General features: G+C 63.7%; 1 protein-coding gene across 1 annotated transcript; it reads left to right on the forward strand.

The window, feature by feature from the left end:
- Positions 1 to 3,652: 3,652 nt before the first annotated feature.
- MUC4 (mucin 4, cell surface associated) lies at positions 3,653 to 13,307 on the forward strand. Its single transcript, XM_050712599.1, has 25 exons — positions 3,653 to 3,983; positions 4,641 to 4,780; positions 5,036 to 5,200; positions 5,284 to 5,423; positions 5,621 to 5,633; positions 5,664 to 5,794; positions 6,109 to 6,197; positions 6,314 to 6,700; positions 6,806 to 6,925; positions 7,129 to 7,331; positions 7,768 to 7,865; positions 7,970 to 8,103; positions 8,278 to 8,448; positions 8,630 to 8,731; positions 8,937 to 9,173; positions 9,477 to 9,611; positions 9,744 to 9,922; positions 10,029 to 10,167; positions 10,264 to 10,362; positions 10,559 to 10,741; positions 11,154 to 11,223; positions 11,449 to 11,645; positions 11,850 to 12,018; positions 12,104 to 12,274; positions 12,875 to 13,307. The coding sequence occupies exons 1-25, from the start codon at positions 3,653 to 3,655 to the stop codon at positions 13,305 to 13,307; spliced, it is 4,236 nt and encodes a 1,411-aa protein (XP_050568556.1).
- Positions 13,308 to 13,361: the final 54 nt, after the last annotated feature.

A 13,361-nucleotide genomic window follows, 5' to 3' on the forward strand; every position in this document is an offset into this window, starting at 1 on the left:
ACACCATGGGGTGCTGGTGGCCGCTCTGGAGCTGGGGGCTCTGGGTGCTGCTGGGTAAGTGCCGGGGTGGCTGATCCCATCTGGGTTACGGGTGACGGGCTGTGATGGTGCCGGCTGCTCTGCGTGTCCACAGCGGGGGCGCGGGACAGGCTCTGGGGTCAGGTCGCTGGAGCCATGAACGGTGGCATCCAGCAGTCCCAAAACTGACCCCAGTTTCCAAGTGTGCAGTGCTGGTGCAAGGCGTTCACACTCCATCGGCTTGCAGATCAGATGGGGGATTTGTGCAAGGGGAAGGCACGAGCGCCGGGTGTCCGCCTCGCTCTTGGTGTTTGTCCAGCTGCGGTGCCGGGGCTGCCCTTGGTGGCACGGGGACACCTTCTTGAAGCAGCCAGGCACGGTGGGGAGGAGGGATGGGAACCACGATGCAGCAAAGGGCTGGCATGCCCGTCCTGCCCTCACTCACTTGCAAACCCTGCCAGGGGCTGCAGGAGCAGAGCCGGGCAGCATCTCCCGTGCGGCTGATAGCGCCGAGCTGCCTCCGGACGTGTCACCCACCGTGGCCAGGCTGGGCATGTGCCAGGTGTCCCCCAGCAGCACAGCCAGCCCGCCGGAGCAGCCCTCTGTCCCCGGGGACAGTTCAGGTAACGCCACTCGGAGCAGGTCCCTGCCTGCCAGGGAGCTGGTCCCGGCGCTGCCGAGCGCGACCCACACGCCGCCGGGCGCAGGTAGGAGCGCCTTGTCCCTCCTCGCAGGTGATGTAGGGACGGAGGTGATGGCAGCACAGGTCCCCACAAGCCCCAGCAAGGAGCAGGAGGAGCCCCCTGGCACAGCAGCTCTCTCTGGGGGGTTGGCAGCAGGGGATATTCCCCAGGCAGGGGCTGGGTTTTCCTCCCCGAACCCTGCTGGCCATCCGCCCAGTGTCCCTCCAGCTCCTGTCACCCCTCAGCTGCTGTCCCCTGTGCCAGCAGGGCACACGGTGGCTCTCACCGGTGGTGGGCCAGCCACAGCCATGTTGTCCCCAGCTCCATCTGTCCCCACTGAGAAGGGGACAGGCAAAATAGTGCCATCAGGCAGCAGCACTGCCCCTGAGCAGGGTCCAGAGGTGTTCAGAGGGGTGGAGAACATTGCTGGAGAGCCAAAACTGGGAACAGCCGTCCCTGTAGAGCAAAGGACCGTGCCCAAAGCACTTACAGGTGGTGCCAGTACGCTGACAGGTCACGTCCCAGCACCAGGCAGAGGTTTGTCTCCACCAGTGGCACTTGTCCTTGCTGCTCAACCGGTGCTGGGGACAAAAGCATCTTCCTCAGCCACAAGCAAAGCGACCGATGCCAGTGAGTTGGCGCAGCCCTACAGCGCTGTCACTGCAGAGGGGACGCTGGGGACAGCGTGGACTACCGTGCCATCCCGTGTCGAACACAGCACAGGGACATCACCCCCTGCCATCAGCAAGAGCCCCGCCGAGCCATACGCAACCACCGCGCTCCCGTCCCAAAAGGCCACACCAGAGCTGGACACGGCCACCCCTCCTCCTGCCACTGCAGCCAGCATCTTGCCGGCCTCCCCTGGGGACACGGGCCACTCCGTGGAGCCACCAGCAGCCCTGGCTGGCCATGTCACCGACCCCACCATGTCAGCAGCCACCGGGGGTCCCCTCCACGCAGCCACAGAAGGATCCAGGATCCCAGCACCTGCAGCCACCCCAGGAGCATCCTCAGCAGCGATCACCTCTCCTCCTGCCACTGCTGCTGTCAGCGAGGCTGCGGAGCCAGGGACACCAGCCCCTGGCACTGCTGGAGCCGGGCTGCTCGGATCCAACCCTGCCACCCGTCCCCGTGCCACCACACCGTCCCTGGGACCACCAGCCATGGCACTGGATGTCACCGCCACAGCGCACGGCCCCACCACGCCACTTCCAGCCCTGGGAAATGCTGAGCTGGTGGCCACTGGTGCTGGAGCCACAACGGGCACTGCCGCCCTGCACACCGAGGCCACCCCCATGCAGCTGGACGCGGGGCAGGTCCCCAGCATGGCCCCTGCTGTGTCACTCCCTGGTGGTGGCCTCTCCTCTGGGTCCTCCTCTGCAGTCCCCAGGACCACCACGGCACAGGCAGACGGGGACAGATACCCTCCGGCCAGCCCCAGTATGGGCACGTCCCTGTCCCTCATGGATGGAGCAAAGCCGACGTCTTCCCTCCAAGGGTATGGCACCGGGACCCAGCCAGCTGCCCTCGTTAGCAAAACTCCAATTAGTGAAGCAGGGCTGGAGACAGCATCACCAGCCAGCAGCGACACTACTGTGATGGCACGGGATGGCAGCTCCAGTGCCACCCCAGCTGCTTCAGGGGTACCCAGGACACTCAGCACCCCTGGGGTACCATGGGCAGGCATCCCATGGGACAGCAGTGCCACCGCAGGGATGGCAGTGGGGGTGTCCCCATCCAGCAGCACCCCGGAGGTGGCATCAGGCACCTCCTTGCTGTCTCCAGCCGCCCTGCTGCCAGCGCTGGGTGCCCCTACTGCCCGTCCTGATGGCAGCACCGCCGGGCGAGCAGTGGGGACGGTGTCCCCGGGTGTGGGCACCGACCCATCGGGGACAGCTCCCAGCCATGTCATTGTCACCACCGGGCCATCACCAGAGCCATCCACCCCAGGGACCGACGTCCCCAAAACCGAGCCACCGACGAGCTTTCCCCTCCTGGTCCCCAGAGGCAGTCGCTCGGCCCCGTCGGCCACAGCAGACCCCAGCCCAGCTCCGGACACAGCCGTGCCCCTCGGCACCACCGCTGGCAGCCAGGATCCCCCACCGGTAACAGCTCAGCCTGCCCAAACCACAGCCACCGAGGGAGCTGGGGGCAGGCCCCGGCCAGCAGGAGACGGCAGCACCACGCAGGCAGCGCCAGGCTCGACCCCGTATGAAAGTCCTGCAGGGGATGCCCTGACAGCTACACCCAGCAGTGGGAACACCTCCGTGGGGACAACTCCATCGGTGTCACCCCCAAACAGAGCCAGCAGCACTGCTCAGCCCGGCACGGCCACGCAGGAGCACAGCTACAGCACTGCTCAGCCAACAGTGGGCAGGGGCACGGAGACATCCCTGGGCACCTCGGGGGACGGGGCCGTGGGGCTGCCCCACACTCTGCCCACCCCTGTGGCTGGGGGTGCTGAGCCAGGCACCATCAGGGCCACCCCGGTGTCACCCTATGCACCGGGCAGCCAAAACCCTGTGGCAGGGGCAGGCACGGTGTCACCCACAGCTCCGGAGCCGGTCACAGCACCATCCCCTGTCCTCAGTCACAGCACGGCTGAGCCAGATGTGAGCATGTCCCCTCCTGTGCTTGGGGACACCAGTCCGGCGGTGGTGGCATCCTCTGTGACACCCAGCACCAGTGCCACCGGTCCGGCAGCAGGAACAAGCGATGCCGGTCTCAGCACGGTCACAGCACCCTCCTCCACTGCCTCCAGCACCACCTCTGCTCTGTACAGCCCCCATGTCCCCCCTGGGCCACCCAGCGAGGCCACCAGCAGCACCCATGGCCCAGCTGCTGAGGACAAGCTCTCTGTCGGGGTGTCCTCGCTGAGCACTGCCAGCACATATACATGGGAAACCACAGCCACATCCTGGACAGCCCCCGTCCCCGCCAGTGACACCGAAATGTCGGCTGGCTCCCCCAGCAGGGACACCCCCGTGGTGACCGGGCACACCACATCTGCCATGGCCAAGGCCACCGTCAGCACCCCGTCCCCCTCTGTCACCCACGATGTCCCCACCGCCCCAGGCAGGGTGACGAGCCACGATGCCAGCCCTGCGTTTGCTGTCGTGCCCAGCCTGGCCAGAGGGACCCCGCCAGCAGCCACCAGCCCCACCGGGGCAGCTCCTGCTTTGGAGACACAGAGGGGACCGGCCACCACACCGAGGACGCCTGCTCACACCACTTCCAGCCACGGACACCCCCTGTCTGAGCCCCAGCCCAGCCACGGGCTCGGTAAGTCGATTTTCTTCCTCCTTGAGGCAATGAAGAGGAGGGGGCTGTCGGCTGGCACAGCACCGTGGTCACAGTAGGAAGAGTCCCAAAGCCCTGGGGGGGCTCGGCCCCGTCCGTGCATCCCAAGCTCCCCGCTCACCACTGCAGGGGCCAAACCCTGCACCCCTTCCTCATCCCAGCTCTCCTCCTTTTCGTGTTTTTTTTTGCCTTAACCTTTACAGCTGAAGTGAGCGAAGTCACCAAAATACCTGCTCAGAATTTTGCCTAAATCCCACCCGGGAAGCAGCGGGGTTTGTAGGGTTAAGCATCCGCAGGCACAGAGCCCCCCCCGCCCGCCTTAGGACGTGCCGGGCACAGCGCGTCGGGTTCATTATTCACAGCATTCCAGCCCAAAATTGGAGGAGTCACCGGAGTGGCTCATTTCCTCCAGATGCGAGCCCTGCTTGAGTCACCCAAGACCAAATTGGGTTAAAAATCGTGACAGCATCGGGGCGGGCGGGGGCACCCCGGGGGACGGCTCTCCGGAGGGGCTCTCCTCGTCTGTCATTCCTAAAATTGCATCCCACGGCACGAGGGCATGCTTGTCTTGGCTGCGAGAAAGCTGGGGCAGAAGTTAATCGTTTCTAACCTTCTCCATTAATCTCCTGCCCGTCCCAGGCCCGGCGGTGTCCCTGTACCCGTTTGGCACAGAGGGAGGTGACAGAGAGTGTGTCCAGAGGACGGTGGATTTTAATTCCCCCTTGTTCAAGCCGGAGATCGGGTTCCCCTTCGGGAAGGCGCTGCGTGACTCCCTCTACGTGAGTTTCTGTGGCCGCAGAGCATGTAAGGGATGTACAGCTCCATAGGAAAAAAAAAAAAAAAAAAAAAAAAAAACACACACAGAGACACAAAAATGGAACAGAAACCTAATTTAATCTGAATGTTATTTTTTCCCAACTTAAAATAGACATTTACTGCTTGCACATGTGCAGAGTAGGGATTAAAATCCCCCCAGGCCAGGGGGAACCGCCCGGGGAGCCAGGTGCCAGTGCCTAATGGGTGATTTCGGTCAGTTTACAGACAACGGGCAAATCATTTTCCCACCCACGGACAACGTCGTCCCCTCCAACCCCAACCCACCTGCCCGGGGATTCAGTGGCCGTGAGGCGCTGCCGACGGTGGCCGTGTTTTGGGAGGACGCAGATTTCTCGCATGGCGTTGGCACCACCTGGTACCAGGTCAGGGCTGCTGGGGACCTGCGCCCAGAGATCCCAGTGCCCCCATCAGCCCTCACCCACCGACCCCCCCTTGCAAAAAGCAGGAGTACCCCACCCTCGGATCTACCCGAGACCCCCTCATTCGTGATGTGGAGGCAAAAATTGAGAAATACCTGAAAACCCCTTACACAGCGAGATGGACCCTGAAGGTGACGTGGGAGAAGGCCCCAGCGTACCCGTCCCAGCAGGACGATGCTCGGGTGAGCGCAGGGCAGATGACAAAGGGGACAGCCACCAGCGATGGATGGGGCATGGCAGAGCCCAGCTGGTTGGGGTATTTGGGGGTCTCGCCTTGGTTTAGCCCAGCCCCACACCAGGGCACGATGTATTTTTACATTTCAATCCTGCTGCATCCTCGATCTGTGCTTCGGGAGAGGGGAGGGAGGCTCTGGGGGTGCTAACGGGGCGCTGCGGGTTCCTGCAGACAAGCACGTACCAGGCCGTCCTCTCCACCGATGGGAACCAGTCCTTCGCCCTGCTGCTGTACCAGGACGGCGGCATGAGGTGGGACTACGCCGGGCTGGCAGCCGGGAACGTGCTGATCGGCTTCTCCAGGTGCCGTGTCCCCACGTCTGTGTGTGTTTTGGGGCACCTTGTATTCCTCCACCATGCTGGGGCCACCAGAGGCCTCCAGCCCAGGAGAGCCCAGCTCCCACCTTGCGTAACCCCATCCCATTTAAACCCTCTCTCTGCAAACTGGCAGGAAAACCCACGGAGCCCCCCCAGCCTGAAATCCTGCCGGCCGCTCTGTGCCGAGCCATCGCCCCGCCGCAGCCCTTCCCCTTCTTGCTTGGCAGGCAGTGGTGATGGGGGACGTGGGAGGGAGACCCCAACCCAACCCTAACCCCAGACCCGCTCTCTTTACACAGCGGCGATGGGTATGCCCAAAACAACGAGCTGACTCAAAAGCCACCGGCTGTTAAGTACCGACCCGACCAGCACCGCAGCTCTGGCACCGGTACGGCACCCTTGGCCCAGGGCTGGGGGGGGACGGATGGTGTCAGGACCCCCCTGTGGGGTTTTGGTGGTCGCTGCAGCTCCAATGTGTGTGTTGTTCTCCTGTCATCCCCCCAGACGTGCGGGGGCTGTGGCTGTACCGGCTGGACAGCCGCGGCCGGGTGAACTACCGGCTGCGGTGCCTGGCGTGGCTGGAGGCACAGCCTGCCCCGGCCACCTGGAGCATGGAGCTGCCACCCTGCCCCTGCTCACGGCCCCAGGCCGAGCTGGACCCCCGCTACCGCCGGAGCAGAGGTGCTGAGCGTGGGGCTGAGCCCCCTCCCGCAGCCGGGGCGGCTGCCACCCCCCGGGATGTCTCAGACCCAGCAGACACCGCTGTGAGGGTGCTGCGCACCGCGTCCCCCAGCCGGGCAGGTGCTGGGGTGCGGTGCTTGTACCGAGGCACGAGCTTTCTGGAGGGCTGGCAGGAGAGAGCCTGGAGCCCACCCACCCACACCACGGCCGGTAAGTGGGCACAGTGCTCCCTAAAGCACCCACAGGGTCCCCCCGTGCACCGGGTGTTCTCCAGGCGCAGCGGGGTCCCAGCACCCATCTGCCCTCCTCCCACAGACGAGGAGCTGGAGGCGTTCGAGTGGTGCTGCCGGCGCGTGGGGAAGCCCCGGTTCTGCACCAGGTTTGCCGAGAAGAGACCGAGGACCAGCTGCAAGGGATACGTGCCGCCCACCCCCGGTGAGTCCCCGGGGTCCCTGTCCTCTGTGCTGGGGCGGGTGGCACGGCCATATGTAGTCCCCGTGCCAGGCAGAGCCACCCGCACTTCGCAGCATCCTGATGGAGACTGCTGAGCACTGTGATTTGCCCTCCTCCATGCGATGACACCAGCATTCGTTTTCCTTCCTCCCCCCCAAAATATCTCCATCTCCTTCGGACCCCAGCCAGTGCCTTCGGGGACCCCCACATCACCACCCTGGATGGCCTCACCTACACGTTCAATGGCCTCGGGGACTTTGTCCTGTTGCTGGCCGGTGATGCCCGGAGCAGCTTCGTGCTGCAAGGGCGCATGGCCCGGACTGGCACAGCCCAGGCCACCAACTTCGTGGCCTTCGCTGCCCAGTACGTCTCCAGCACCACCACCACAGTGAGTAGGAGTGACCGAGGAATCGGTTTGAGCATCTAACAGGACAGGCCCCTCGGGCAGCTGGGGTGTTGCATTCTGCACGTACCTACAAGTGCTCGGGACCAGAGGAGCATCCTGCCACCTCCCGTCAGCCCAGCAAGCTGCTAAGGGCAGTGGGTTGGGCTAAGACTAACGAGGCATGGCTCTGACACCTCTTGCAAGCTGTCCAGCATGGGCCTGGAGCCCTGCAGGGACACGGGCTGCTCCAGCCCTCCCACTGCACCCCGACCACCGGTCTCCTTTGGACATGGTAGTGCCTGTGCGTGCTCTTCCTTGCTTTGCAGAATTGCTCCCCGCACCCTTTTCAGCAAGCAACATCTCCCAGTGTCACCAGAAGGAGCCCCTGAGCAGCAGGAGAGAGCCTGGAGCCCACCACTGCAGCTCTCCATGTTCCAAGGGTCAGCCAAGCAGCGGTGGCAGCCTGGATGTGCCCCGGGATGGTGGCAGCAGGGAGCAGTTCTCCGTCTTCACCCACACAACCACCCAAGCTGCATTGTATTGCATTTGCTTGGGGTGACGAGCATGCTAGTATGGCCCCCAGGCTGAATATCTCTGCTGGGGCTGGAGAAGGATGGGGTGTAACATCACGTACCGAGCAGGAGGTGGGGAGGGACAAGCGGAGGGGCTGATGGGGACATCCATTGCCATTTGCAGGTTGAGTGGACTTTGGGGAGCCAGGGTGACATCCAAGTCCTCCTGAACTACCAAACCATCCAGTTTTCCTACTCCCAAGGTGAGCGGGAGGTGGTGTTAAAATGTTCAGTGTGTCTGGGGGGGTTGAGGGGTGTCCCCATCCCACGGGGACCTGGCCAGGGGGATGGGGAGAGCTCCCCTCCCCGAATTCAGAGGCATCACTTCAGACCCAGACTCACGTGGGCTCTCCCCTTGTGTTCATATCCCCTTGCAGACATGGGTGCCGAGGTGCACTACAGCCCTGGGGTGCTGCTGGTCAACACCTCCTCCATCACGGCCACCTTTGACGGCACCGTCTCCATCTCCATCTCAGCCAGCGCCGGGCTCCTCAGCATGGTGTGCAGCCTGCCAGATCGGTACCGCAACAGCACCACGGGCCTCCTGGGTGAGGGCACTGCCAGCTGGGCCACAGCAGCCTCATTTCTCCTCCGGCATGCTTGCAGGGCCAGGGTGCAAGGTCCCCTTCCCACCCCAAAGCGGGCAGCAGAGGTGGTGGGAGCATGGTTCTGGGTGTCCCCGGGTGACACTGGAGGTGGGACCCCAATCCTCTGGTGGTGCTCCCACAGGTGTGTGGAACAACAACCCCGCAGATGACTTCCAGATGTCAAACGGGACCAGCATCCCTGTGAACAGCAGCGAGGAGGAGATCTTCAGCTACGGGATGACCTGTAAGGCTGGGCTTGGGATCCACCCTGGCCATCCCCGCGCTCCAACACCTTCTGGCCATGCTTTGGCTAGGGGGATTTGGACATTTGTCTCGGCAAGACTGGTGCCAGGGAACCCTTTGGTCTCTTCATTGCTCCATGTAAACCATCCCTGAAGAGAACGAACTTTAGAAACCGAAGGCCCTACCCACGGTGTGCTCTCTTGCAGGGGCTGTTGGAGAGCACAGCCTGTTCGCCCAGCCCCTGGCCACACCGGAGAAGAACTTCACCCCCATCTTCTTGTCTCGGCTGCGGCAGGAGAACGAAAGCCAGTACCAGTGGGCAGCCTCGCAGTGCCGCGGCAGCAAGGAGTGCGTCTACGATACGCTGAGCACAGGGGACGTGACCCTGGGCCTGGCCACCCAGAGCCTCGGGGAGGACTTCCAGGAGAAGAAGACGGCACTCAGTAAGTGGAGCAGGTCCTCAGCTCCACGAGGGCATGGGCTTGGATAACGACTCCTGAGGTCCAAGGTCTTGGATTTTTCTCCACACCTGGGAGATGCCACCAGCAGGATAGATGCCACCAAGGTCTTGAGTTGCATTGCCTGGCTGGCTGCTCTCCAGCCCTGGAGATGCCATCTAGGGGGGATTTTTGGTGGCCGGTCACAGCTACACCTGCCTGGGGTCTGTCCCCTCCTGGCCAAGAGGGACACAGAGCCAAAGGATGCCAAGGCCACATGGCAAGCACACCGGGCTGCTGTTTCCTCAGACGCCTTCCCTCCCGTCATCACCGGCGACCCGTCGCTCACAGCCTTCAGGACAGAGCAGGTCACGAGGCAGTACCGAGCTGAGGGGCCGGGCGCGCTCTTTGTCCCCCACATCTCCCCGGAGCTCAACATTTCGGGTAGGGATGGGGACAGCGGGCAGCCGGGGCAGGATGGGCACCGCACAGACACCGGGCTCCAGGGGGAACCCCTCCAGGAGGACAGGGATGTGACCCCCACTGCGTGCCCACCTCCTCCTCTGGCTCCTGTAGAGAACGGCACCCTGACGTGGGAGCCCCGCGGGACGGCCCCGCTCAGCATCACCCTGCAGGCCGTGGGCTCCCAGCACCTCGCCGCCCTCCTCCAGCTCAGCTTCACCCTCTGCAGCTGCCGCACGAGCCACGAGTGCAACTACAACGACACGGCCACCGTCAACGGCTCCTCCCTGCAGGTAACAGCATGGGGCAGCACCACATGCCAGGAAGCTCCTCTGGCACCATCCTCTCCGCCCATCCATCCTCGTGTCCCCTAAGCTGGTGTCCCCATCCCCTTGGCAGCTGGCAGCCTGCAGGTGTGACGACGGCTACTCGGGTCCCTTCTGCCAGCACCCGCCGGACCCTTGCGCCCAGGGGTGCTTCCCTGGGGTGGGCTGTGACCCGCTCGCCGGCTGCGACCCTTGCCCGCCCGGCCTGATGGGTGACGGGAGGCACTGCTCAGGTGATGAGGCTGGCTTTGGGGAGGAATGGGGTGCCAAAGGGCTTTGCCTGGTGCCATGCAGCGTTGTCCCCGCAGATATCGATGAGTGCGCGCAGGGGACGGCGTGTCCAGGGAACGGCACCTGCACCAACACCGTGGGCAGCTATACCTGCTCCTGCCCACCTGGTGTAGAGGGTGAGTGATGGCATCCTGGGATGTGCTTTGGGATCTCGGCCCCAAAAAAGGGAAAAAAAAAAAAAAAAAGAGGGGAAGAAAAGCATCGCAGCGTGGGAGCAGCGAGGATGGAGCAGTGCACTTTGACCAGTGCCTGCCCCTGAGCCGTGTGGGCGCAGACTGGTGTCCCCGTGTCACCCCTGCTCCTGTCCCGCAGGCGAGGGGCCGGGCTGTGGCACAGCCTGCGGGTCCCGCTCCTGCCCCGAGGGCTTCTGCAGCAACGGGGGACGCTGTCACCTGCACCCCTCCTCCTGTGCACCCGCCTGCGTGTGTCCCCCGGCCTTCACCGACCAACGCTGCTTGGTGGCAGGGGGGGACTTTCGGCCCCCGGCCAGCCCAGGTGGGTGCCTGTGCCCCATGCCCCATCCTGGTTTGGCCAGCCCTGGGGCACAAAAGGCACCGCTGTGGTTTTGCCTGGCAGATCTGCCCCGGAGGAGTGTGCGTCTGCGGGTCAGGGCTCTGCAAAATGCCACAGCTGGGGAAGTCAATGTCACCGTACGTAGCTGGCAGGGGACAGGGTGTCACTGTGGCTCAGGGATGGGGGGATGTCATGGCGTGGGGTGCCCGTGCCTCCTGCACCCTGTGCATCCCCTCCCATGGCATCCCATCAGCTCCTGGAGCATGGCCATCGCCTTTCCGCATGCTCCCTGCTGCCATGTGCCAGGTCCCCAAGGCAGGAACGAGGCCTGAGCAGCCCTTGGGGCTGGGGCACGGTGCCTGCAGCCTTCCACTAATCCCCCCACACCTCTCAGCACAGGTCTCGGCGATCCTGGGCTCCCTGGAGGTGAAGGCTTTCCAGAGCAACACCAACATCACCCACATGTGAGTGTCGAGCAGATGAGGCAAGGGTTGGGGCACAAAGGGCATTTCCCCCTGGGCCACCTATTTATCCAGCCCCAAAACTGTTAAACCCTTGGAAATACCTTACAATAATGAGCCCCCTTCTTTCCCTCCCTGCCCACACGTGGGGAAACTGAGGCACGGTGCAGCCTGGCCGCCCTGCTCAGTGCTGGTGGGGATGCCAGCAGCCAGCTCCTCTCTCTGCAGGGCGGCTGCTGGCTTCACCTTCGCCGTGGTGGCCGAGTTCAACTACGGCAGCAGCGGCTCCGTGATCCGCTTCCTGAACGAGGAGCTGGTGGGGGCCATCGCCAGCGCCTTCAACGAGCGGCGGGGACAGCGGGACGTGGGCACACACGTCCTCTTTGAGCACCTGCACCTGGACAATGTCACCGACGTGGTGAAACGTGAGTGCCCCCGGCACCGTGGTGTCCCCACGGCCCATCCCCTGCCACCCGGCATGCCCTGGGGTTTGTGGGGTGGAGGAGAGGGGTCGGTGGTGATTCCCATCCAAGGGATCCGGCTCTGGGGGACCTGGGGATGCTGCCCCAAAACCCAGGGACACCCCAAATTATGGGCCACACAGCCAAACCCGTGCCATCTCTCGCCAGTGACGGTGGCGGAGCTGAGGCACTACTTCTCCTGCGCTCTGTACGGCTACGAAGGCTACCAGCTGGACTACGTGGGGACCACTGGCTTCCTCTGCATCTCCCCTTGCAAGAAAGGCTACTGCCAGCACGGCGGCCAGTGCCGGCACCTGCCCGAGGGCCCCATGTGCAGGTAGGTAGCAGTGACACCATGGTGGAGGCCACCCCATGTGGCCGCCTCTCCCCACAGCCAAACCTTGTCTCCGTCCCCTCCGCAGCTGCACCCCCTTCTCCATCTTCTCCCCGGCCGGTGCACGGTGTGAGCAGCTCACCGTCAGCCTCGCCGCCTTCCTCGGCATCCTGCTGGGGGCCCTGGCTTTGCTCTGCCTCCTGCTCGCCGCCACCTGCCTCGCCTTGCACCTCTGCCGCCGGCACCGGGACCCCTGGGGGTGAGTGAGGGGCTTGGGGCAGCGGGGGCTGGACCCACACGGGATGGGTGCTGTGGGGTGTGAGAGCAGCAGGGAATTTTGGCAGGGCCTCAGGAAGAGGTTTGCCAGGATGAAAATGTAGTGGAAAATCCATCCTGGGGAAAAAAGGGCAAAGGGTGCTGCTGCCCTGGGGAAGGGGCTGAGCAGGGCCCAGCCCCTGCTGCAGGTACCTGGTACAATAACATCAGCGGGATGATTTCAGCTTCCTTTTTCGTCCCCATGTCAGAGATTATTTGCATTTCTTCCTCATCCCACCCAGTGCTTGGTTACAGAAGGGCTTTCCATTTGACTTGAATTTGAATGCCATCCAAATGTTCTCCACTGAAACTCATGGTCCCCTGGAAAGAGTTGGGCAGGGAAGTGTTGGCTGTCACTTGTACTTGGGGCAGGGCAAGAAACGGTGTGTGTGTGCAATAGCAGGGGCTTTTTTCCCTTAAATCCCTGTCCCGAAGCCCCGTCTACCCCACGCTCAGTCACTGCTCCCCACACTGGAAATGGGACAAGGCGGGGGCTCTCCCAGCTCCCCTGACCCGTTGTCCCCATTCTGTGCCCCTCTCCTAGGACCAAGGACACCTTCTGGAGGCCTCGGCAGTTCTCCTGTGAGCACACCCTGCAACCTAACCCAGCCTGCCTCTGCTTTGTGCGGCAGCCATGCCCCAGCTTGGGCACATGCTGGGTCACTGGGGTGGCTCTGTGCCCCCCGGTGTCCCCCAGCTCTGCTCCTCTCCCCCACCCCAGCCCTGACCAAGGCAGCAGAGAGAGCAGAGAGCACCCGCTCCCACGGCTCAGGAAGGCTCTGGGAGCCGCAGCTCCAGGCCATCGACCCATCCGTCCAGGTCTGCCTGGGGTTATTGTCCCCTGCGTGGGGTGGCGCTGGCCTGGCCGGGCACCGATGTCCTTGTCCCGGGGCTCAAAGTCCATTGGCGCTGCCCTGCGGTGCCCACTCCCAAAGCATCAGGGACATCGGGGGCTGCACTGCTACTGGGCCTTGTAGCAAAACCAGCACTGCTTGTCCCATCCCTTCTTTGCAGATAAGGATCAAGAGACC

The sequence above is a fragment of the Cygnus atratus genome, chromosome 9, assembly GCF_013377495.2.
Source record: "Cygnus atratus isolate AKBS03 ecotype Queensland, Australia chromosome 9, CAtr_DNAZoo_HiC_assembly, whole genome shotgun sequence".
NCBI lineage: Eukaryota > Metazoa > Chordata > Aves > Anseriformes > Anatidae > Cygnus > Cygnus atratus.

Excerpts from the sequence above, each read along its gene's own strand:
- MUC4 (XM_050712599.1), top strand. The coding sequence starts at position 3,653 with ATGTCGGCTGGCTCCCCCAGCAGGGACACCCCCGTGGTGACCGGGCAC. Across the intron at positions 5,795-6,108 it reads GTGCTGATCGGCTTCTCCAG|CGGCGATGGGTATGCCCAAA; the intron begins GTGCCGTGTCCC and ends CTCTTTACACAG. Across the intron at positions 8,449-8,629 it reads CAGCACCACGGGCCTCCTGG|GTGTGTGGAACAACAACCCC; the intron begins GTGAGGGCACTG and ends GTGCTCCCACAG.